This window comes from Eufriesea mexicana, unplaced genomic scaffold, assembly GCF_001483705.2.
Source record: "Eufriesea mexicana isolate 0111107269 unplaced genomic scaffold, ASM148370v2 scaffold1801, whole genome shotgun sequence".
Taxonomy (NCBI): domain Eukaryota; kingdom Metazoa; phylum Arthropoda; class Insecta; order Hymenoptera; family Apidae; genus Eufriesea; species Eufriesea mexicana.
In genome coordinates this window covers 740,704-767,871 of record NW_016909918.1, presented here as the reverse complement: position 1 = coordinate 767,871, position 27,168 = coordinate 740,704, and the positions used below count along the sequence as shown (strand labels likewise).

Genomic DNA, 27,168 nt, shown 5'->3' with positions numbered 1-27,168 from the left:
TTGCCAATAATGAATATTTTCTAGAAGCAAATGGAAAAACTATTTTAGGTAACAAAATTAAGTTGCGTGGCCTCTATGGGGAGGTGAAGCATAGGTTAAGAAAAGCATAAAAGCATGGTCCTTGAGGACCAAATCAGAGTCCTTAGAAATCAATTGTGACCAGCACGAGCGTGAGTCGCTTGGTGTTGGAAAGAGAGTCAAATTAGAGTGCGTCTGTGTGTGTCTTCGTTTCGTTATCTTGGTGTTCTTTTCCTAAGTTAAATTAGTTTTATGAGTTTTGAGTTTGTGTTATTGTTGTTTTGTCAATTTTCGGTGTCTCAAAACCAGTTTTCGCCATCCTACAGTATTATTATTAGTAGTATTACCAAACTTAGACTACCTCTGATTGAGATCGAATAGATGGAAAAAGTTCATATAAATTTTTATATAATATAAGTATAACTTATATATAAACTCTGGAAATGCTTTATTAAAAAGATATAAACCTTTAAAGATATTTACGATTTTCTATGACACTTATAAGAAATGTTTGAAAATTCCTCCTTCTATAAGTACGCAGGCTTCCATTCGTCGAATTAGGGATTGTTGAACTGCTTCAAATGATTCCATTTGTATTATAAATAATAGTAAATGCATTCTGAGTCCATTTCCAAAGTTGATCTTCTGTTTCTATCGTATATTTATAAATCAACTCTTCTGTATAACCCCATAAATAGAAGTTAAGATGCTTTGGATCAGGTAACCTAGGAGACCAATTGATTGGTCCGTCACGTCGGATCCAACACATTGATGGAATTATCTATTAAGAAATTCATGAACATTCCGTCGAAAATGTGCCTGGGCATCATCGTATTAACACTTTAACTGCCACGTTGGTCACATATGACCGGTCAGGGTTTCTCCTGTGACACTCAACACTCAGACGCATTCCTAGACTAACTGCCACGTTGGTCACATATGACCGGTCAGGGTTTCTCCTGTGACACTCAACACTCAGACGCTTCAGACTCTTCACTTGCAACTGATACTTCCATAAACATCCCGTCCACACGATCCTTGCACACGGTCACTCATCCTTCACTCCAGATAATACTCCGAACGCTCGAACCAGACCCAAGACGGCTGTTTATTATCTTCTATTCTCGGGGAAGGGCCCAAGCGTTTCCACGCGCTTTACAGTCATACCTAGGGCAGAAGGTGTCATGTAAAATGAGTATTAAAAGGAAAAAGAAACCGGTAGCAGTTGGGTCGTAGCTCAACAACTATCTTTCTTTGCTATGATCCCCTTTTAGACACTTCATTACGGTAGATGTTACAATGTTCATACAGTGGATCGGCGTTATGGCGTTAAATGTTACGCCAAGACTGAAGGGTCTTGTTTTCAGAGGGTTCTATATATTAAAATCTTATCGGTGATTGAAGTCATGAAGTTAGTCATGTTTAGTTATAACGAATTGGGACTTTGGGCCGTGACAAAGGCACTGTCATAGATGGCGACCTCATGCCCTAACGCTCACCATTGCTATATATATTCTTACAATGAGGACATAAAACAGTCCTCCACTTGACCTGGGACATTACGGTCCTAGGGCTGCAACACTTCTGAAAAATCTTTTTCTCCTCACCACATGTCAACGCTAAAACCTAGCTAGACAAACCTACCTGACGCCAATATCATTCGCTTCAGAAGCTTGCAGAGTTGCTTTGCCATTGTCGTATCCTCGTGAAAGGACACGAGACCACGTCCATGGCAGTTGAATTTTTCTTGGAGAACAGTCTGCTGGCAAGCCACTTGTCGCATCGATTGATCCTTGCTCGACAGGCAAAGTGCTCGGCAGTAAATTCCTTTGATAGCAATCATACAAGGAACTGTTGGATTCGCGTGGAACCTCGCCGTGGACCATTCGACTCGAATCGCATTGATTCTGCTACTTGGAGAGTCGATTGAAAGGGCTCGTGGGCCCGCCACTATCCTCCAATCCCTCTGACGTACTTGATACCGCTCTCGACTCGCGGCGAAGATATTACGGATCGCAATTTGGACGATGGTTAAGGAGACGCTGGAAAATCTGCCGAATTATTCGAGATCTCGCGGCAACGTGCAGGATCAAACGTTCCTAGCCGGCGCTTCATCCGATTCAATTTCACGTATGAAATCTCGCCGTTGTCGTAGCACCGACTGGGTATCGATTAGGCGCTCGACGATTCGGTTTTCCGGATGGGCTCCTACGCAGTTTGATGGTCCTCGTGTATAGCAATTAACGTGTAACGTTCTGGTTGAGTCTTTTGCTGATGCTCAGCCCGTGGCTCGAGTGGGATAGGACGTTGTGTAGAATTGTGGCTGCTTGGGTTGATTGGTGATTGTTTAATAGCTGCTTCATCGTGATTACGATGTAAGTTTGAAATTTCTAATTAGAGATATTAAATTGGAAATTTGATTTCTCTGTTTGCACTCGCTTTATGGAGATTGTCATTATTTTCTTTTTTTTAAGATGAATTTGTTAATATTTTAATGGGTATAAAAATATGGATGTGGAGTGTCCTTAGAATAATAATATAATATAAATTTAGAGTTTCGAATATTAAATTGGAAAATTAATACCTATATTCAAATTCGTTTCATAGAGATTGTTTATTTTTATATATAAATTAGATAGACCTGTTAATTTTGGTTAGGTAATTCAGAATTTAGTGGTTAGTATATTACATTGAAAAATTGAAATAGAAAAATTAATATCCGAGTTAAAATTTATTTTTGAATGATTGTAATTCTAATTGTTCATTTTCCACGAGATAAACCATTAATGTTAGGATTAATATAAAAATATAAAACACGTGACAAAATTATGTAACATGTGTTCAAACGCAATATTGAAAATTTGAAATAGAAAAATTAATATCCGAGTTAAAATTTATTTTTGAATAATTGTAATTCTAATTGTTTATTTTCCACGTGATAAACCATTAATATTCAGATTAATATAAAAATATAAAGCACGTGACAAGATTATGTAACATGTTTTCAGACACAGCATTGAAAAATTGCAATGGAAAAATTAATATTTGAGTTCAAATTTATTTTTGAATGATTGTAATTCTAATTGTTTATTTTCCACGAGATAAACCATTAATATTCAGATTAATATAAAAATATAAAGCACGTGACAAGATTATGTAACATGTGTTCAAACACAACATTGAAAAATTGCAATAGAAAAATTAATATTTGAGTTCAAATTTATTTTTGAATGATTGTAATTCTAATTGTTCATTTTCCACGAGATAAACCATTAATGTCAAAATTAATATAAAAATATAAAGCACGTGACAAGATTGTGTAATATATGTTCAAACACACATAACCATAATAATGCCCGAATTAATTTTCCATGAAATAAGTTACGGTTTATGTCAAGCTAAAGCTAGGTACTAAATAGGAAAAGTTCCTTTTAATTTATTCAAGGAAACTTCTATGAAGACCATTGAGTTGTTATAACTTTCCTTCCACCATTAACATTCATTAAGTATGCCTATTAAAAATTCTATTACGAGTAGAATTATATAGAGAATTTAATAATGAGAAATACAACTTTGCAGGAAAGTATTCTACAAATAAAAACGAGTTAAAAAACGTAGAATACATTTTCTTCGTCTGAAGTATCGTTTTCAAGAAAATCGAGTTTGAAATGAGCGTTGACGCTGCACCAGCAACCATATTGACTGCGTTCGCCGGGGAATTAACTATGAACTTCGAATTCAATTTTCTCAGAAACGGCGCGTTAAATGCAAAAATTTCATTCTTTGTTTCGACTTGCTTTTGCTCGTAGAATCACTTCCTGTCGTTCTGGATCATCCTTTGTTAAATATCCTACATATACTACCTTGAAAATCATATTCAACAAATTTCTGCGTGGGTGAACATTCATACTTGCAATAAGCTTCCGATGCCCATTTATTGCGAAATACTTGTATCAAATAATATATCCCACACACGTGAACCCTGATATTTTGAACAAACGCGGTAATTCATCCTAACGAATGGCACTAAAACTCAACCGGACGACGCTCGTAATATAACGCAATAATTAAATCCATCTCATAAGCCGTAATTATTCATCCTCCGCGACAAATTCTACGAAATTCTATCCACCTGTTTATTAACGATCATCGATTTCGCTGCACGATCAATCAATCATGAAACTTTCGCGCTAGGCGAGACTTATCTACCGCGTCGCGACATATGATTATACGTAATTACGGGCAATTACACGAAATTACCGATACTAATCTCGGATAAACAAAACAAAAAATACAAGGGCAAAATACAAAAATTAAACAAGAAATACAGAAGCAAAATACAAGAACTAAACAAAAAATACAAAAGAATAGTACAAAAACTAAACAAAAGATACAATAGCAAAATACAAAAACCAGACAATAAATACAAAAGCAAAGTACAAAAACTAACCAACAAAAGATACAATAGTAAAGTACAAAAAGTAAACAAGAAACACAAAAGCAAGATATAACTAAACAAAAAACACAAAAGCGAAATACAAAAAATAAACAAAAAATACAAAAGCAAAATATAAAAACTAAACAAAAGATACGAAAGCAAAATACAAAATTTTAACAAAAAATACCCACATTCCACGGAAATTTTTCGCAAATTTGCAGAGTCGCAACGATTAAACCTGTTTCTAACGTCGCCGCCAACGAATGCTACATTCGACGAAACTCTTTGGGGCTAATTAATTTATTTCGGGGCGTTTCCCGCATAAATCGTTGCGCCACGTTCCCGTAGACAGACGATTACACTGTATTAACGGGGAGGCTGAACAAGAATCAAATTTCGACGCTATTTATAGCGGATTGTAATGGTACCGTGATCGAATTACCTGTTCTGGTTAACAAAATAGACACGCTGGAAAGCAAAAGCTTGTCGGTGGAGTGTAATTAAAGGACACACGTCGTTACGGATATTAACGTATTGATCGATGTCCCCCGTTTTATGACGTTTTACGTTTCGCCCCCGTTTCGCCGCCAATGTGACGCACCCCCACTCCCGTCGCCCGTTGCGCGGCCCGCCACTTTTTGATTACGTAAACGATTTTAATTAACACATTGCACGGACAGTCCGTGACGGAAGACGATGCACGGTCTAATTATTTTCAACGTACCACGCGACTCGAATTTTTATAAACGTTTTAATGACCACTTGCTGTAATTTCTTGTGCTTTAATTATAACGCAAGGGTCGCACGCGAACCCGAATTTTTCCGAGATTGTTATTCCCTTCTGAGACGCTGGATATGCTTACAGTTTGTTGGATATGGAAATTTTCGCGACATGTACAGGGTGTCTCAAAAGTAAGGGTAGCTTTTGGAATTAATTTTCGGTTCTCTTCGAAAATTTTGGACATTTTTTATTTTTATTTTAACGAGTATGTAAATTCAGATTTCTTGACTTGTAGCATCTTCTTAGATATTTTATTACGTCTTTCTGCCTCGGAAATGCAATTCTGCGAATAAACCAAGTGAAGTAATCGAATCTTCTGTAGTTTGGATTCAGATAGGGAAAACACTATTATCAAGAAACCTGTGAGTTCGGTCAGGATTCTTTTGTCGTTCGTTCACTGATGAAATTCCATTTTTATTTTTCATCCGACAGTACCTGGGTCGGCGAAGGTCCATCGACTTGGACGACCAAGAGATCCTTATAGACTTCAAGCCAGCGCCCGTGTCGCCGGATGCGCGAGCTCTTCTGAACCGGATGTCCCAGACGACGCGTAGGTTCCTGCCGTTGCAGAAGACCCTCTCCGATGGTGAAATTCGCGTGGAGAGACGCGAGCTGATCGGCGAAACCGGTGAACCGAGTTATCCTCACACGTGCAGGAGGAATCATCAGGACCCCTGGGGCAGGACCGTCAGAGCACCCGTCCAATTCTCCTCGACGCCCGAGGATCTGTCCTTGCTCAGGGTCGCTTCGCCCCAAGAGGATCATCCCGAAGAGGTAGGTAGTAAAATTGCTGTAAAATTAATCCCGAATTTTGTGGTAGAAATTGCAGGATAATAAACTGAATCCTCCATATTTTTAAAATAGCTTTACTTTTAATAGCTTTAATATCTTAAAAATCTTCTGTATTTAATATTTTTAATATCTAAAAAGTCCTCCAATATTTAATATTTCTAACATTCTGAAAATCTTATTACATTCGACGAAACTCTTTGGGGCTAATTAATTTATTTCGGGGCGTTTCCCGCATAAATCGTTGCGCCACGTTCCCGTAGACAGACGATTACACTGTATTAACGGGGAGGCTGAACAAGAATCAAATTTCGACGCTATTTATAGCGGATTGTAATGGTACCGTGATCGAATTACCTGTTCTGGTTAACAAAATAGACACGCTGGAAAGCAAAAGCTTGTCGGTGGAGTGTAATTAAAGGACACACGTCGTTACGGATATTAACGTATTGATCGATGTCCCCCGTTTTATGACGTTTTACGTTTCGCCCCCGTTTCGCCGCCAATGTGACGCACCCCCACTCCCGTCGCCCGTTGCGCGGCCCGCCACTTTTTGATTACGTAAACGATTTTAATTAACACATTGCACGGACAGTCCGTGACGGAAGACGATGCACGGTCTAATTATTTTCAACGTACCACGCGACTCGAATTTTTATAAACGTTTTAATGACCACTTGCTGTAATTTCTTGTGCTTTAATTATAACGCAAGGGTCGCACGCGAACCCGAATTTTTCCGAGATTGTTATTCCCTTCTGAGACGCTGGATATGCTTACAGTTTGTTGGATATGGAAATTTTCGCGACATGTACAGGGTGTCTCAAAAGTAAGGGTAGCTTTTGGAATTAATTTTCGGTTCTCTTCGAAAATTTTGGACATTTTTTATTTTTATTTTAACGAGTATGTAAATTCAGATTTCTTGACTTGTAGCATCTTCTTAGATATTTTATTACGTCTTTCTGCCTCGGAAATGCAATTCTGCGAATAAACCAAGTGAAGTAATCGAATCTTCTGTAGTTTGGATTCAGATAGGGAAAACACTATTATCAAGAAACCTGTGAGTTCGGTCAGGATTCTTTTGTCGTTCGTTCACTGATGAAATTCCATTTTTATTTTTCATCCGACAGTACCTGGGTCGGCGAAGGTCCATCGACTTGGACGACCAAGAGATCCTTATAGACTTCAAGCCAGCGCCCGTGTCGCCGGATGCGCGAGCTCTTCTGAACCGGATGTCCCAGACGACGCGTAGGTTCCTGCCGTTGCAGAAGACCCTCTCCGATGGTGAAATTCGCGTGGAGAGACGCGAGCTGATCGGCGAAACCGGTGAACCGAGTTATCCTCACACGTGCAGGAGGAATCATCAGGACCCCTGGGGCAGGACCGTCAGAGCACCCGTCCAATTCTCCTCGACGCCCGAGGATCTGTCCTTGCTCAGGGTCGCTTCGCCCCAAGAGGATCATCCCGAAGAGGTAGGTAGTAAAATTGCTGTAAAATTAATCCCGAATTTTGTGGTAGAAATTGCAGGATAATAAACTGAATCCTCCATATTTTTAAAATAGCTTTACTTTTAATAGCTTTAATATCTTAAAAATCTTCTGTATTTAATATTTTTAATATCTAAAAAGTCCTCCAATATTTAATATTTCTAACATTCTGAAAATCTTATAATATTTAATATTTCTAACATTTTGAAAATCTTATAATATTTAATATTTTTAATATCTAAAAAGTCCTCCAATATTTAATGTTTTTAATATCTAAAAAGTCCTCCAATATTTAATATTTCTAATATTTTGAAAATCTTTTAATATTTAATATTTAATATTTTTACTCTTGAAACTCTTCTAATTTTTAATGTCCTTAATATTTAAGAAATCTTCTAATATTTAATATTTATAATGTCTTTAAAATTTTCTAATATCTAATATTTAATATTTAAAAAATTTCTTAAATTCCCTGATATTTAATATTTTTAATATCTTGAAAATCCTTTAATATGTAATATTCTTAATATCTTACAAATTTTTTTACATCTAATAACATTGATATCTTAAAAATTATCTAATATTTAATATTTTTAATATTTAAAAAATCCTCTGATATTTAATACTTTTAATATCTGGAAAATCTTTTAATATTTAATATCTTTGCTATCTTCATAATCTTTTGTGAAATATGTGTATGGAATATAATTGCTACAGTGGTTTCAAAAGTTGATGAATGTATGATTGGTAATTCAAATTTGTAACATGTCAGATTTTTATTTTTTTTTTTTTTGTTTCAGTATTTTAGGTATTTAGAAACTTTAACAATATTGCTGTAAAATGCAATAGTACAAACAATTATTTTCTATATTCCATAGAAAAAGTAATAAAGCTTAAAAATAGAATATTTTCTATAAATCGTAGAATATATATATATTCGATATTTTAATTTTTCTAAATATTCTGTATAAAATATTCTATGTTTAATAATTCCATGTACAATATAAATATAAGCAAAATACCAGATCGGTGTTTGAATAATTACGAGCAGCAGAGTATATCGAGATCGTGAATCAATTTTTAGGAAATGGCGTAACATCGTTTTTAGTCAATTTTTCGACAAAAAGCAAGGATATCCGTGTTCGGAAATTTTTATCAGCGATCATGCATCGACGCAATTTTTCCGATACGTTTCGTCTAGTGTTGCATAGAAGCACAGAGCATTATGGGATGCTGAGATCGCTGGCACAGAAGCATTCTAAATCGCTGACTCACTGCAATCTATATTCTCGCTCCGTTGAAATCTTTCAATCTCTATCTATCAAACTTTTCAAATGACTCTTTCCTTCTTGAATGGATACGTGATATCATCGTCAAACCATCGATTCTCCTGGCCACTTTTGTTCTAAGTGAAATCCTCCATAACTCTATTCGACGTGCAAGTTATTTCACCATACCTCTATATTTTTCGAAATTTTATTTTCCCAGGTTTATTGAAAAATAACTGTTACCTCTCGTTTTCAGAGAAAAGAAACCTTTTCATCGACTGGAATTATTAATCGATGTTATTCATGGTCTGGATTAAGTGTCTGTTAGGATTAGACAATTTTTAATTTAATTCTTTATTCTTAATAACGAATTACATAAAATAATTATATAGAATTATGATATATAATTATTATAAAGCGTCAGAGGATTGTTTATATAGAAGAATTAAAATATTATTTTGTACTGCTATTAAAAAATTATTTGAAAAGTATATAATATTAGGTTAGAATAAATAAAATATATAATTCGTTAATTTTCTCGAAGATTCGTAAATGTAATATTTTAAAATACCGTTTAGTTAATTTTACAGTCACGAATTTTGTCCTAAAATAATTATATAGAATTATTATGAAAAGTCAAAGATTTGTTTATAAGGAAAAATTAAAGTATTATTTTATACTGCTATTAAAAAATTATTTAAAATGGAAATAATATTAGGATAGAATAAATAAAATATATAATTAGTTAATTTTGCAGTCACGAATTTTCTCCTAAAATAATTATATAAAATTATGATATAGAATTATTATAAAGCGTCAGAGGATTGTTTATAAAGAAGAATTAAAGTATTATTTTATACTGCTGTTAAAAAATTATTTAAAAAGGGAATAATATTAGAATAGGATAAATAAAATATATAATTCGTTAATTTTCTCAAAGAAGATTTGTAAAGGTAATATTTTAATAAACCATTGATGCAATGTTTAATTTAATATTATTAAATTATTATTCTTAATAACGAATTACATAAAATAATTATATAAAATTATGATATATAATTATTATAAAACGTCAGAGAATTGTTTATACAGAAGAATTAAGGTATTATTTTGTACTGCTATTAAAAAATTATTTGAAGAGGAAATAATATTAGGATAGAATAAATAAAATATATAATTCGTTAATGTTCTCAAAGAAGATTCGTAGAAATAATATTTTAAAATACCGTTTTGTTAATTTTACAGTCACTAATTTTGTCCTAAAAGCGTCATAAAATTTTCCTTTATCTCAAATGAGGGAAGCTGCGAAATGCCCATGAAAAGCAGTAAAAGTGATAAACTTTCGAGTTTGTGTCGTGTTTAATTTTCAAGAGCAATATAATAGCGACTGTACTCGGGTTAAGAGAACAAATATTGGATTTTCGATAGCAAGACATTTTCGAAGTCGTAGCAGGGTGAAGTTCGATGCACTTCAAGTTGAACGAAATTTCAACGCTGAGTGCTCGAATTTTTACTGACCCCTACTTCCGCAACTGAACCGAAGCCTAAGTTAACAACGCGTGCAATGCATCCTGGATTTAAGCACCTTCCAAACTTTCCTCCACCTTAATTGCTTAAATTTAAAAATTTTCGCGTGAATAACGACCGTGCACCCAGCTTTGACTCTCAATTTCAACTATTATTCCTTCGTCTTTCGTTTTCTTTCTAAATTCTTAATCTACCTTAATTTCTATTTTAAAAGAGAGGAAAATAAAAATCATTCGTTGTACCAATAAATCATTGATTAAGAAAAAAAAATTAATTAAGAAAAATTTCTATTACTAGATTAAATACTATTATTATATACTTATACTATTTACATATTTCACTCGTGTATCTGAGATTTCGTGAATAAATTTGCGAGTAAAATAAATTGAGCTGAAATATTTTACCGTGCTATTTGAAAATTAATTAAAATCGTAAATTGGTCGAAGCCTTCAATCGCGCAATTAATATTCGCATTTCTTAATTACAGTTTGAAATTCTGCTTTTATAAATAAGTTATCGAGGAGTATTTTGCGGGTGAACTTGATGGAACTTTCTTAATCATCGATTATTTCTACGAAGCAAATTTTCCTAATATTTTCGCTGAATGCAGTTTTTCTTTGGATCGTTGGGAGATCGTGGAACTAATTAAAAGTTCTTAAAGAATTCGCTACTTTGTGCGAGGTGCTTGAATTTTAATCGATCACGCTTGAAGAAGTCCGGAAGAAAGTTATTTTAATTGAATAAAACGCTAACTTTTTTCCCGTTCACCGGATATATATGCCTTTAAAAGGATAGGGCCAAAGGGGCCAAAGGGTCTGATCACTTTCTCAACAATAATAGCGGATCTTTAATTACTTTACGAAGAACTTGCAGGTTCGATGAGTTATACGCTGAACTCATTTTAACAAGGAAGTTCGAGGAAAAAGAACTTTCCTGTTTTGTACTGTTTAAAATTCTCCCTATTGCTTTAATTTTATGATACTATGGATTTTACCGGTACCGTGTTCCGAACAAATTTGTACGAAAATTTTGTTCTAGCTATTCATGAAAATGTTGATATTATAAAATTACTCGTGTATCACCTTTTTTAATTTGCGGTATAAAAATTCAGTTATAATTGTGTTTTAATTGACATATAATGATTACACAGTCGTAATATTCCTATTCTAATTTCTCTTTTTAATTTATTTATCACTGTTATTTTTTTCTAGAAATATTACTTTATGTATACTTTATTTTGCTTTTATTTTACTTTATTTATAAATACTTTTATAAATGCTTTAATTTTATGATACTATGGATTTTACCGGAACCGTGTTCCGAACAAATTTGTATGAAAATTTTGTTCTAGCTATTCATGAAAATTTGGATATTATAAAATTACTCCTGTATCACCTTTTTTAATTTGCGGTATAAAAATTCAGTTATAATTGTGTTTTAATTGACGTATAATGATTACACAGTCGTAATATTCCTATTCTAATTTCTCTTTTTAATTTATTTATCACTGTTATATTTTTTCTAAAATTATTACTTTATATATACTTTATTTTTCTTTTATTTAACTTTATTTATAAATACTATAACCCTTTGCACTCGTTACTGGAAAATTGTAATTCGAAGACTTTCTGCCATAAAGTCGACGATATTTCTAAAACGGTAAATAAGAAATCGTGTGAAAATTAAGACGTAGAATTATTTTACTTTGATATTCCACGCATCTTTGGGTAATTGTAAATTTGATATATTAATTAACATCCATCTTTAGAATATGATTAAATGGCGACTGAGAGGCGCCTCGAGTGCAAAGGGTTAATATAATATTAATAAACTAGTAACTGGAATAGACTATAATAATAGTAAAGTAATTATAGTAATAAATTTCATTTCATCCTTTATTTTATTTATTATTATATAAGGGATTTAATAATCTTTATTTTTCTTTTCTTTTTCCTTTTAGTTATTATATAGGATATATATGGACTTTTAATTTATTTTTTGGTTCTTATTTGTCGCTGCATAAAAAGATGTAATAGACATGAAATTGTACAGAACAAAATTTTACCATCATCTTTATTTCATATCATCGAAGGTACACAGTTTGAAGCGTATTGTGTGGTCCGTACCTGATAAATACAGCAATCCTACGGTACTCGTTACGTTTACACGTTCTCCAATATATTTATCTTACCGTTTGCACATTCGCTTCTCTATTTGTTCCTTACGCTTTGTGTGTTTCCACTTTCTTTCTAACATGCACGCTCAAACACATTTCACTTTCCTTTTCTGATGCTTTCAATTTAAAGGACTGGGAAATCAATATAAAGCTCGTACTGTACGGGGGTTCCTTTCATGGCTTGTCATAAATTTTTTTTTCAAAATCGAATCTCTATCGAATCTCTTAAATAGAAAACGAAATTGGAACTACGATCATCTACGTACAGTGTTCCCTTTTATTACCTGTTTACTTTTGTGTTACTCTTACATGTTATGGTATTGAATATCCGCTATAAACTATTATTGCAGATTATTAAGTTCTTGGTACACGTTATGAAATTGTCATTATGGACCATTAAATAATTAAATAAATTGTTAAGGTGTTCTTAATTACTAAATTATCATTATCGAATGGTAATTTTTATTTTAAATTGTTAAATTATTAGTATAAACTGTAAAACTACTGTTATACATTTTAAATTACTCTAAATTGCTAAATTATTATCATAAAATGCTAATTTTTATTTAAAATTGTTAAATTATTAGTAAAAACCATTAAACTACTATTATACATTTTAAGTTACTTTAAATTGCTAAATTATTATCAGAAAGTGCTAATTTTTATTTAAAATTGTTAAATTATTAATATAAACTGTTAAACTACTATTATACATTTTAAGTTACTCTAAATTAATAAATTAATACCATAAAACATTAAATTTTTATTGTAAATTATTAAAGTATTCTGAATTGCTAAATTGTTATTATAAAATGTTAAATTTTTGTTTTAAATTATTAAATTACTAGTATAAATTATTAAACTGCAGTTATAAATGACGAGTCATAAAAAGTGTTATTAGGCCACGTAATTTTTATGACAGCCTTTGAAAATACTTTTCGTATGTTTGTGACGCTGTTATAGTGTGTTACATGTGTAACTTCAAATGGCATCGTACTTTAATTAAAGCGAATATTTAGTCGCTCATTGCAAATTGATCTTCAAGTAGACACAGATAAAAAAGAGAGAAAAATTTGAAGTGAGTTTATTAAAAAAATTGCTTGACAGCACTTTCAACAGGTGGCTACACAAGGTATTAATTATTTTCAAATGAAATCACTTTATACTCGTATTTCCTAATTAATTACCGAATATTTTTAAGTTTTTTAACACATAGACACTGACATAAAATTATGGCTCTTCATAATTGATTATCTTCTACACGAATTTATCATATAATGTCTTCTGCTATAAAACCACAAATATTTCTTCAAAAACGTAACAGAGAATTATAAGCAAACACAAAAATGAGTACAATGTATAAGCCATCATTAACAATGCAAAGTAATTAACTCTTTTCTTGAATTTTTCAAAATCTTCGAATCAGGATACTTAATTATTATTATTATTATTAATAATGTACAATAACAGGTAACATTTTACATTTAAAATAAATTTCTTACCTTTTCTGGAATTAATAGATTTGGTAAATGTGGAATGATATGTTAATATTTATATATACTATATATAGTAAATATGTCTGTCATATACACTATGTATATTATATATACTTTAATAACAATAGACACATTACATAATATTACACTATGTATAGTACATATACTATATAATAATGTATATTTGAATCATCCATTGTGAAGTATCCTGTATAAACCAGTTTCAAAATTATGTTTAACAAATTTCCACATGAGTGAACACTTATAGTCACAGTAAGTACCTATATGAAATAGTATTGTATATTCCATACACATGGATTCTGATATTTTGAACAAACATGGTATATAGAAAATATTAATGCCTTTTGTATACACTGTATAGACTATGTGTAATATAATAGCAGTACTCGCATACATAGTACACTACATAGTACAGTATATGTATTTAAACATAGTACACTTCATAGCGTAGTATATGTACTGAAGCATAGTACACCACATAGTACAGTATATGCACTCAAACATAGTATACTGCATAATACAGTATATGTAGTTAAACATAGTATACTACATAGTAACAATTTCTACAGTAGCTGCCATGTCTACATAGTTCACTGCACAGTACAGTATCTGCACTCAAACACAGTACACTACATAGCACAGTATATGTACTCAAACATAGTGTACTACATAATAAAGTATATGTAGTTAAACGTAGTACACTACATAGTAATAGTTTTTACAATAACTTTCATGCCTTCATAGTACAGCATATGTACTCAAACATAGCACACTACATATTACAGTATATGTACTGAAACATAGTACATAGTACAGTATATGTACTTAAACACAGTACACTACAGTTAATGCACTATACATAGCAACAGTTTCTATAATAGCTGCCATGCCTACAAACACCTCCTTTGGACACGTGATCCTCGACTCGCTCAGCTTTGCATCTTCCCACCCCAGAAATTATCCTAGTTCCCAACAGCCTCGATCATCCGGATCTGAAAAATTTCGACGAGCAGCGGATTCCGCCTGAGGGCTACTCAGGCCCGTCCTCCCTGAGCGACTTCGGAGCTTCGAAACTCGAAGGGACCAGAAATCGATAGCCGTCGCAAAGTCCTCTTTTCCTCTTTGCTAAAGTCTCGACCAGCCGGAGCAGAAAAAAGCGGATGGTTGAAAACACGTTCCCTCAAGCCTCGTCCCGACTTTGTTTCCATACATGCACTCTGAGGATTCTTCTTTAACCCTCATGCATAAGTGACAACCCCGTATTTGAAATCAAGGGACATTCAAAGTTTCAATTGCCATGACAATCATCCCTACTCTTTGTAACCTTAGTTGCATTTCTCTTGTGAACTTAATCAGCCATTAATAGTCCTCATTGTGATTTAAAAATTAGGGATTTACTGGATAAGGAATTTTCCTATTTAAATTAGGAAAATTTCAGTTGTGTGTACTGTAAGTAGCTCAGAAGAAGACTTCTCTCTCGGACAATGTTGTCAACAACCAATAATAATCATAATCTTATCTTTAGAGTGGTGATGTACAAATTGACTGTTGACACTATTGGTGATGTACATATGTCAGATTGACTCCATGTCATTACAAAAGTAACGACTTGAAATCAAATTGACTCCATGTCAATAGAGTTGACTTGACGTCAAATTGACTCTGTATCAATAGAGGTGACTTGACATCAAATTGACTCCGTAGCAATAGAGGTGACTTGACATGAAATCAACTCCGTAGCAGTAGAGGTGACTTGACATGAAAATTAACTCTGTATTAATAGAGGTGACTTAAAGTCAACTTGACTCCGTATTAATAGAGGTGACTTAAAGTCAAATTGACTCCTTGTGAGTAGAGGTGACTTGACATCAAATTGACTCTATATCAATAGAGATGATTTGACATCAAATGGACTCTATGTCAATAGAGGTGACTTGACGTGAAAATTGACCCTGTATCAATAGAGGTGACTTGACGCCAAATTTACTCCGTATCATCAGTCGTGAGATCTAAGTATCTATAGTCCGACCGAAGAGACGAGATACCAATGTTTACATCAATGCCTTCGTGATTGATTAAATGATCTACAGCTAGTGGTCTATCTTTTTAAGCCTCAGGAACGAAATTTTCACAATTATTGTAGGCTCTTGAAAGAACGTTCAGAATTCATATAGGGTTCTACTGTTCCTACAAAGTTCCGTGTAATTATTGGGTCCAAGTACTCTGAAGTTGATCCTGATTTAACCACGCATTCATCACGTGTACTCGTCGCATTTGCTATCTCATCTTATTGCACGTTTCGTACTATACTATAATAGTATACTTACAAGATCTAGGTATCTAAGGACACGTCAAATTGACATCATGTCGCTACCAACGATACGGAGTCAATTTGACGTCGAATCACTATTATCGATAAGGAGTCAATATGACACCACAGTACCACTAGTGCTATGAAAATACTGATCCTCGCTCGAAGGTCAACCCTGCAAGGTCGATGTATAATTCCTGATGTCTATTCTCACGGTTGAACCAAAATTAAATCAATCTTTGCGCATCTTTTAAATATATCTATCTTAAATAATGGAAAATTGATTGTATTTAAATTAGTCATGATTCGGGTCAGATACCTTGAAACGTTTCTCTAGGTAAAGTCAGACGAAATCCATAGAGTCTAGAGACGAATATCCTGGGGTGATTAAAACCAATGACTTTTGAACATTGGCATTAAGACGAACGTGACACGGTTGCAGGAGTTTCACGAGAATATCATCCGGAAATGCGGACTTTTCCGGAAGAGAAGCGTGTCATTGGAGGACGGTGTGCAAGGCTTAGCAGCGGACGACTTCATGCTACCGAGATCGCTCCCCACGTCCCCTACATCGCCGACTGCAGTGGCAGGTATGAATAGCGATTCGTATTTCGTTATTTCCGCAATCGTGTGAAATTTTCAGAAAGTCCCACGACGCGAATGAAGCCAGCGAACCGAGATTTCGCCGTTTTTATACTAGCCTCCTTGCGGACGTCCCGTCGACCATCTGTGTATATTCTTGTTCCGTGGCACGCGAGACAGTCTTTCCTGGTTAGATGAAATTGGACTTTTTTATTCTTTCTACTTGCGAACGGTTTTGCGCTGCGATGTCGAGCGATGTTTCGAGGTGATTTGAGAAGAAGGATTAGGTACTTAAAACAGGTGATTGATCGACGTGCTAATAGATACTGGAGTTAATGATTTTAAGTAGGTGGATGGGATGAGAAGCAGCCATGTTCAACAAAAATAAAATTTTTATTTATAGTAATAATATATATTGACAAAGTCGTCATCTATTTATAGTTCATTTCTGAATTACATCTAGTAAATAATTATTAATATTAGAATAACAAAAATTAACTTAAATAGATACCACAGTTAATGATTTTAAATAGGTGGATGGGATGAGAAGCAGCCATATTGAACAAAAATAAAATTTTAATTTATAGTGATAATATATATTGACAAAATCGTTAATCATTTATAATTCATTTCTGAATTACATCTAGTACATAATTATTAATATTAGAATAACAAAAATTAACTCAAATTCAATAAAAATAAAAATAAAAATAACAAGACTAAGAAAAATCTAATTATTTTTATAATATGAATTATAATTTGAACAATAAATACAATTAATATATTGTAAATAAAATTAAATATAAATATAATTTTTAAATATAATTATTTTATATAATTATTTTTATTGGATTTGAATTAATTTCTTTTTTGATGTTACTTTGATATTATTTCTAGTGTTAATTAATTCTAATATTGATAATTATTTAGAGGATGTAATTCAGAAATTAACTATAAATAGATGAAGACTTTGATAATTTATTCCCAGTTTGACTGTTATTTATATTTATATTTATGACTATTTTTATTTTTATTAAAATAAAAAGACTAAGAAAGATCTAAAATTATAATTATTTTTATAATTATTTTATATACTTATTTTTATTGAATTAATTTCCTCTTTTTATATTATTTTTTTATGTTATTGTTATATATTATTTCTAATGTTAATTAATTCTAATATTGATAATTATTTAGAAGATGTAATTTAGAAATTAACTATAAATGGATGAAGACTTTGACAATTTCTTTTCAGTTTCACTGTTATTTATATTTATATTTATGACTATTTACTGTTATATATTTATTATGTATTATTATATTAGAAGAGTAATTTCAAAGTATTTTGTATACTAGTAATCGACATTTAACTTTTCGTTAACAAATTAATATAATTCTCAAGTATTACATAAATAACGATTTTATTGTTAAAACGATGCACAAAAATTTTGTTTGGAGAGATATAAATTTTATTTTCTGTAAAAGCAGATAGATCACGAATCCTTCCGTGTGGTTTGTCTCTTTTGTTTGCCCGATGTTTGAGAAGATTTGCCGAATACGAAGTTACCCTTCTCTGTTCATGCTTTTGTTTCCTTCATCCAATTTCAAGCTTTGGGTTTTATGTGCGTTCGAAAGCCGTCAAAATTTTCAAGCAATTTGCAGTGTGAAAGGTAGCCAGTCCGAATATCGGGTTTAAGGTGAAAGTATGGGTCAGTGGATTGGGCAGCAGAACAAATCGTGCAGCAAATAAAGGATTCTTATCGAATCCTGAACCAATAGTCCCTTTTGTCGATCTTACTTCCTTCTGAAATATTTAGACACGATTTGTCCAAAATATACATTATTCGACGTTATTATTCACCATTGTCAACCAATAACTGTGTCTATACAGTAACTGATTTTTAAAATAAACAAACATGAATAAAATTTATAAAATTTTCTGAGGCTTTTGAAAAAATATGAAATACAGAAATATATTGTAATAAATAAAATTTGACGATTTAGAGGACTGTACTAATTCACACGTGGATTTGTTATTCAATATTTTTAATTCCAATTGCACTATTTGTTAAATATATCAGGATGTTACTATTCCACTGCAAATTTCGCTAAACGAAAAATTTGAAGTCTATTCTAATCATAGAATTTTAATATTTATTTTCTTACAGTTGACAGGTACTTCGGAAAAATTTGTTTCAATTTCTTTCACTTTTGAAATATTGTTAATTGTCCTCCTTTTACATATAATATTCGACTATTTAATTGCAATAAATTAATTATTGTTCCCCACAAGTTGGAAAAACTCTAGATATAAAGAATTAAACTATATAAAACGCAACGCGACTAAGTTACGAACGGCGCGCACGGTGGCCATGATTAAGAAAGCGCGCGAGATTTGAAACTTCATTAGCAGTATCTCTTCGTTTTCTTTATGGAAATATATAAAATGAATATTTTTCTAACTTATCCAACTTCACCTCTTGATATTTCTTCCTCTTTTCTCGTGCTGATAAATTCTATTTATTATCCCATTAAAAAAGAAATATGGGATAAATAATCCATGTAACTCGGATAGCAATTGTAAAGTTATACACTCGTGCACTGTATTCTTCAATAATAGTGATTGTTTTCGTTATTCCAGCGCCACGGAGGATTTTGCAAAGCCCAAAGGACTACGAGTCACCGGTTCGTCCAATCCGGCAAAGCGGACAAATTTGTCCGCTACTTTTCAGTCCTGGGACCGTGATTTCCGGTTTGATCACGTCTCCGTTCGCGTCCAGCGATTCGCTAACGAACGACGTCACAAGGGACCACAGCGACGGAATTTGGAACGAGTCTCAGGCGACGGTCCTCCAGGCTGACTCGTTGGCCCTTTTGACACCGTCCTCGAGGAGAAGGCACCTCCTGCTTCTTCAGCATCAACAACGTTCCTCGATGGACACAGAGGCGTTGGATATCGAAGAGACGATGGAATCGCGTCCTTCCAGTCCGAGGATACGCCTCGAGCCGTCAACGCCTCTTCAAGCGTTAACACCGAGGTAAGATGTTCAGAGATCTTTTTGAATTTAGCAACTCGTTACGACGGTAAAAATTTCGACACTCGACATACAGTTTCCAAATATAACACTGCACAAGTTGTTCTACAAGTGTCTTACGCGACTGGGATTAGCTGTGTCTTTGAAAAAGTTAGATGAATATTAACCCTTTGAGCGTTATGAACGCATATATAGGTTCTCGCGTAACCATTAAATTTGGGCTATAAACACTGTATAGTTTTATAAAATAAGAATTTTGTCACAGTTTACAATTAGTTTAGAATATTGCTGAGACGTGCTTTTTCCTGTATTTTAGAATTTAACCAATCAGTTTGTACTTAACGACTTAACACATTGAGCGCCGGTCCTGTGAAAACGCGGGTTTCTAAGTTTGTCACTTGACTCTCGCCATCACGATGATGAGGATTCTTTTTTGCTTGAATGCATGCCTTACACATGTGTAGTTTTGAATTATTGTAGTTTGGAGGCTGCAATGATCTAGATTCATTCCACTTTATGAAATAATAATAGTAAACTGTAATTAATTTTGAAGAACGTGTGGAATTAAATTATTGGTTTTAAAGCAGATTTAATTTTCTCAAATCGGATGGCACTAAAAATGCATGAAATTATTCTCAGGTTATGTGGTGTCATATCACTTAATTTTTGCTTAGAACGTTTTTACTCGTGTTTAAACGTTTCGAAGATATATACAGCATGTCCCAGTTACGTGGATTATCCTGTATACATTTACCGTTTGAGGTTGCTGTGTGTAAACTGCTTCTATTGAGAATTAAGTTCTATTAATATATATTAAATTTACAATCATATTAGCTTATATCTTTCATGTATCTTTCCCTGGAATTATTTAAATAATTAATTTCTATGGCAAACAAGAAGATAGTATGATAAATCCAAATACGGATATAGCCTGGCCCATTTTAATTAACTTTGAATTTTGATACTGACTGCAAGCAACAATGCAACAAATGCAGTTTCATCGATTTTTAAATTTTAATGTTTTTGGGCGAACGAAAATATTTGACTATACCATTATTGAGAATGAAAACAATTCATCAAAGTATATGATCTTTTATGGTCTTTTGATATCTAACACATGATAAATCCACAAAGTCTGTACTTAAAAATGCAAAGGATCTACACACACATGTGCTATATTTAATTTTGCAGTAACCTATACAGTTAATTTACTTTTGACATCTGAGAGTGCAAGCATATAATTTTCATCGTTGGTGGGGTAAAATTGTACAATTTCAAAATATCATATCTCGGCGACAAAAAATCGTATGACGACAAATCAAATTGCATTTTGTAGATGAAGAGTGGTACTATATGACGTTATAAAAAGAAATCTTGAAAAAAATATTACTCCTTCTGACATTGCTCCACAAATTTCCCCAAAATTGAGTTTTCCAGTATTCATCTTCAAGCATCTGCCACGTCTGATATAATAACTGATATTTTCTACTAGATACATACTCAGCACTCAAAAATCTATTGGATATATTTTTCATTCACAAAACTCAAAGCTCATTTACCTGTTTTTTATACCTGTGCTATTATTTTGACCGGAGTATTTTAACTATTTTCTTTATTAGACACGAAAGAAAATAATATTTTATGTCCTAGGATCGTGATATTACAGAATAATATGATTCGTTGCAATAATTAAAAAATTGTATATAGGTTCCTTCAAAATTAAATTAGTCATACATATGTACTATCTTCCTGTCCGAGAATGTATATTCTAACTACAATAATTTGCACTTAAATATTACCTAATAAGTCCTTTTGAAAGATCCATTCATCCTATGATCGTGGTATTATAATATCATTAGCTGTAATAATTAAAAAGTTCTATACAGGTTACTTCAAAATTAATGATAATACACATGTACCATCTTTCTGACTGGGATTTTGTATTCTAACTAATTTGAACTTCAATGTTACCTAACAAGTCCTTCTGAAAGCTCCGTTTATCCTAGGATCGTGATATTACGATATCATTCGCTGTAATAATTAAGAAATTATATACAGGTTACTTCAAAATTAAATATAGCACACATTGCTATCTTTCTGACCAGGAATGTATACTCTAATTTGTAATTCAACCTTACTCGATATCAAAGTATCTGCTATAAATCTGGCCGTGGTGATATAGAACTGGTTAATAGCATGGAATCTTCCTGCCGCAAAGCCAGCCACAGGCCTCGAAAAAATTCACCAGCCTCAGCTTCGAGGCATCGGAACGAAATTCCCAATAAACCCGGTTTACACGCAAAAGCCCCGAACCTCCACCACAACATACAACGAACTCATCTACATCGAAACGTGATCACCCAAAACAACTCGCCAAAACTCATTACTAAAAGCCACTCTGCAAAACGAACAAAGGAACACGTCTAAAAAAAAAAGAAAGAGAACGGATCCCCAGTGAATTGCATCCCCGCTGCCAAGCAAACAGCACGAGATCACCCGCAGCACCTCATCGTTCGATCGAATCATCCATCGAACGCCCGTGCTGGAGTCGCCCGTTGTAAACACTTAAGCGATTTTTAAAGGCAATTACTTCTCAGCGTCGAATCGTCCGTGACGTCGCTCAACGGCAGACCCAGAGGCGTATTCCGTCGACCAAGCCCAGGCCCGCCACTGTCGCAGCCCCAGTCGCAGTCGTCCAGCGAATTCGGGCTGAGCCTAGCTAGAACGGACTCGGGCGGTCGCACCAACACAGACCTGTCCGAAACCTCGACCACCGAGGACTACGTCACTGCCAACACCTCCACCGAGACTGGGACCACAACCGGCACATCCGCTACGACCAGTTCCTGGTCCAGGCCCCCGCACACCTCTAGCGCCGCGGCCTCGGCCTCGGCGACAGCCACTGCCGCGGAGGGAAGCTCCTTCGAGAGCGCCAGCTCGATTTACAGCCTGGCTCGCAGCGAGGTGAGTTCTCTGTTATCTTTCTTCCGAACATTTTCTCGGCAAGTCTTGTGGGAGTTAAGGTCTTGTATATGGGACTTCTTGGGTATTATTGGCGAAGGCTGGGGGATGTCGACGCGTTGTATACGAGACTTCTAGGGTATTATTGTTGGATTTCGATTTCTTGGATATGGGATTTCTTTAATCATTTTGCCAATGAGTTTTGTCAACGGGAGTAGAGGTGTTGTATTTGTGGGACTTCCTGTATGTTATTGGCGAATTGGGGATATCGAGATCTTATATATGAGAGTCCTGGGATGTTATTGTTGAAATTTAACGTCTTGGATATGAGATTTCTGGGGTACTGTTGTATGCATTCTTTATTAAGAATTTTTCGTTAGAGCTGAGGTCTTATATGTGGGATTTATTGGGTGTTATTATTGTAAGCCGACGACTTGGATATGGGATTTCTTGGGTACTGTTGTATCCATTCTTTATTAAGAATTTTTCGTGGAAGTTCAGGTCTTATATGTGGGACTTCTTGGGTATTATTATTGGAAGCCAATGACTTGGATATGGGAGTTTTTAGGTATTGTTGTAGCTATTTTGTCAAGGAAATTTATGGAAGTTGAAGTCTTATTTATGGGACTCCTTGGGTATTATTGTTGGAAGTCGACAACTTGGATATGAGATTTCTTGAGTATTATTGTTGGAAGTCGACGTTTTGGATATGGAATTTCTTGGGTATTGTGGTAGCCATTTTGTCAACGAGTTTTCTCAACGGGAGACGAGGTGCTATATATGTGGGACTTCCTGGGTGTTATTGGCGAAATTTGTGGATGTCGAGGACTTGGGTATTATTGTTAGAAGTCGACGTCTTGGATATGGGATTTCTGGGGTACTGTTGTATGCATTCTTTGTTAAGAATTTTTCGTAGGAGTCGAGGTCTTGTATATGGGACTTCTTGGGTATTATTGACGAAATTTGGAGGAAATCAAGGTCTCCTATATGAGACTTCTAAGGTGCTATTGTTATAAGCCAACGACTTGAATATGGGATCTTTTAAGGATCGTTGTATCTATTTTGTATCTATTTTCTCAAGGAAATTTGTGGAAATTGAAATCCTACTTATGGGACTTCTTGGGTATTATTGTTGGAAGTCGACGTGTTGGATATGAGATTTCTTGGATACTGTCATATCCATTTCCAGTTAAGAAGTTTACCGTGAGTCTAAAAGTTTGGTGGAAGTCGAAGTCTTGTATATGGGATTTCTTGGATACTGTTGTAACCATTGTTTTTTAAAGAATTTTGTGGGAGTCTAAAGGTCTGATGGAAGTTAAGCTGTATATGGACTTCTTGGGTATTATTATTAAAAATTTACGTCTTGTATATAAAATTTCGTGGCTACTGTAACCATGTATTTGTGATGTAGCTGTAGGTATAGTGAGCTGCAGAACTATTTGGGTATTCCTGTTCTCTCAGTTATCAATTTTAAATCCTTGGTATTTTTCTAATAAAAATTTTGGTGGCCCTATCAATAGGAATATTATTGTTAGAATTTATTGGCGTTTGACTCTGTTCGAAAGCCTAGTTTTGGAATGTATTTTTAACTACAGTGGATTGTAGTATTTGTCTTCCTCCAGTTATCAACTTCAAATGACCGTTACTTCTTCTCCAATAACAACTCGTAATTTCTATCAGTGAGAAAATTTTTGTTCCTCCATTTTCTTAACGTTTAACTGTATTGGATAGGATTATTTTTCAATAGGACTATTTGTCAATTTCAATAGATTATTATTTTTTTAATGATCAAAATTTGGGAAGTGTTGTTAGCTGAAATATTCGTTATACTTTATTTATTAAATTTATTATTCAATTATCCAAGTTTTATGTAAATCTAACAGGAATTTTTGTAGATTATTCTTCACCATAAAAGGAGTCATAAAAATTTGTCAAAAATTTTGTTATTCTATTCTTTTCTTGCAATATTTTCATTAATTACGTTTAGAAAATATGATGAATTTTAATGTGCCTTTGAAAGATTTGTTGAAAGAGTCAATACGAACGTTTCCAAGAACCAATTAGTTGTAGTATCGGCATTATCACTAGGAAATGAAAGATCGAAGCAAGTATGCAATTATAGAACGTTACGCTTCATTGATATTCAGGCAATGTCTGCAATCTTGGATGTTTATTTGCAGCACATATCGCTGCAATGAATAGAGATGCTCCACTGAATAGAGAATACTCATGCATAAATAAGAAAATCGTACGATGAGGGCGAGTAGAAAAAAATTTTCTGGGTGCATGAATGTAATATCGACTCCATATCCTTACATTTTTCATATTTTATAATCCATACTATCTTCACGGATACTCGATCTTTAAATACACGCGAAACATAAAAATAACCAAAAAATATTTAATATTTAAAAACATTAAATTATACCATCATTACAAAATTCTTTTTCGTGTACCATACAATTAATATTCAATATAATCAACTCACGTACCACCATTTATGGGCAACATATACTAATTCTAGCCTAACGCCATTTTAATTTCCAAATTTACAATAACACAATGCATAATTGTAAACAATATATACTAATTCTAGCCTAACGCAATTTTAATTTCCAAATTTACAATAACACATAATGCATAATTGTAAACAATATATACTAATTCTAGCCTAACGCAATTTTAATTTCCAAATTGACTATAATATATAATGCATAATTGTAAACAATACATAATTCGCTAGAGAATTTTCAATTTCACTTAAACCAGTTACAATAATACCATTTATTACAATTACATTACATATGAACAATTAATGCCAATAATTAATTAAAAATGATAATTCTATTCTCCATAACTTTCTTAAAGTAAAAATAAAATATAAAAAGAATGTATCAGATCGCCATGTTTAATCTCGAAATACATAAATCTCTCATTAACCATCCATCGGCATGATGTTCACCAAACAGCGTCAACATCTCAATAAAATAAGAAGTCTTAAGATGCACAATGCGAAGTTGAAATTCCGCGGTGTGTCTCAGGCCGTCGTAGAAGAGCCATGCAGCCCGCCACCGATATTGGAGGAAACGGAAATTCCATTTAGACTGGAGGTACCCCCGTCGCCAGCTAGGTCCACGAGCAGCAGTAGTTCGGGCAGTTACGACCTGAAAGATGCCATGACAGATCCGGGTCAGGAGCTCGAGCAACAGACAGCGCCGCCAAGCGGACACACCTCGGAAACCGAATTGGACCGTGACGTAAGACGATAATTAAGCTAATTCCAATCAACCCGACGATCGTCTTTTATCTTGCCACCCGCTAATTTTCGTTCTCCTCTGGAAGACGTGATACCTTTACAATCGTGGTATACAGGATGTTGAAAAGAAAGGATTCGGAACTTCAGGAGTTCTAACTAGCAGTTGTTCTGACGGGTTCCATTGGGTGAGACAGGTGTTAGGTTAACACTGGGTTTACGGACGCTATCTGTAATGCTATCTATACCTATTTGTAAGGACATCTGTCAAATTGACAGGTAAAGGAAACCACGTGCCTCTTTTTCCAACGATTAGTTTAATTTAAAAATAATCATATGTTATATTAACAGTCTTAATATAAGTTAACTAAATTTGTTACCATCGTATAATTGGAGCAGCCCTTCCGTAAATCTAATGTTAATCTCCCAAGTTTCAGATTTTCTATAAATTACGTCGACGAAGTATCGTCGCAACGACTATTGTGTGAGTGAGACACGTATTTTGATTACAATTGAAATTAAAAACTAATGTTCGATACGTCAAAATTTATAAAAATACCTAGGTTAACTGGAGCGCTGAGTCGCGTCTAGAAATATCCATAATTTTGCGATATTTGTAGGTCTATTAACCTAACCTCACTTTCGCTACGGTGGCAGTCGCCGCGGAGTTCCTTGCGTAGAATGAAGCGCCATGTCGAAGATGGAAACATTACACGCGCTGTCTAGTATTCTGTTTAGTATTTGGAGCCAAATTTTTTGAAAAAAAAGAAAAAGAAAAAGAAAAATCGATCATCGCAATAGCGCTTGCAACTCTTTGCGAAGAGAGCTAAACGGAACGGAAGTACTTGTCTTAATTTTTGGTTTAATTTTTGTGGCCGGTGATTATAGTTATCTGTCGTGTGTAGATGGCGTCTCGTGACTGGTGACTATAGTCACTCGTCGTGTGTAGATGGTGTCTCGTGGCCGGTGACTATAGTCATCCGTCGTATGTAGATGGCGTCTCGTGGCCGGTGACTATAGTCATCCG

General features: G+C 33.9%; 1 protein-coding gene across 1 annotated transcript in view; it reads left to right on the top strand.

Annotated features, from left to right (window-relative positions):
• Positions 1–7,256: 7,256 nt before the first annotated feature.
• Positions 7,257–27,168, top strand: part of LOC108549034 (uncharacterized) — a 34,107-nt gene continuing 14,195 nt past the window's right edge. The window contains exons 1-5 of the mRNA XM_017902245.1: positions 7,257–7,496; positions 16,753–16,900; positions 19,534–19,930; positions 22,525–22,891; positions 25,930–26,145. Coding sequence (XP_017757734.1) covers positions 7,257–7,496; positions 16,753–16,900; positions 19,534–19,930; positions 22,525–22,891; positions 25,930–26,145 — 1,368 coding nt within the window. The remainder of the gene's footprint in view (positions 7,497–16,752; positions 16,901–19,533; positions 19,931–22,524; positions 22,892–25,929; positions 26,146–27,168) is intronic.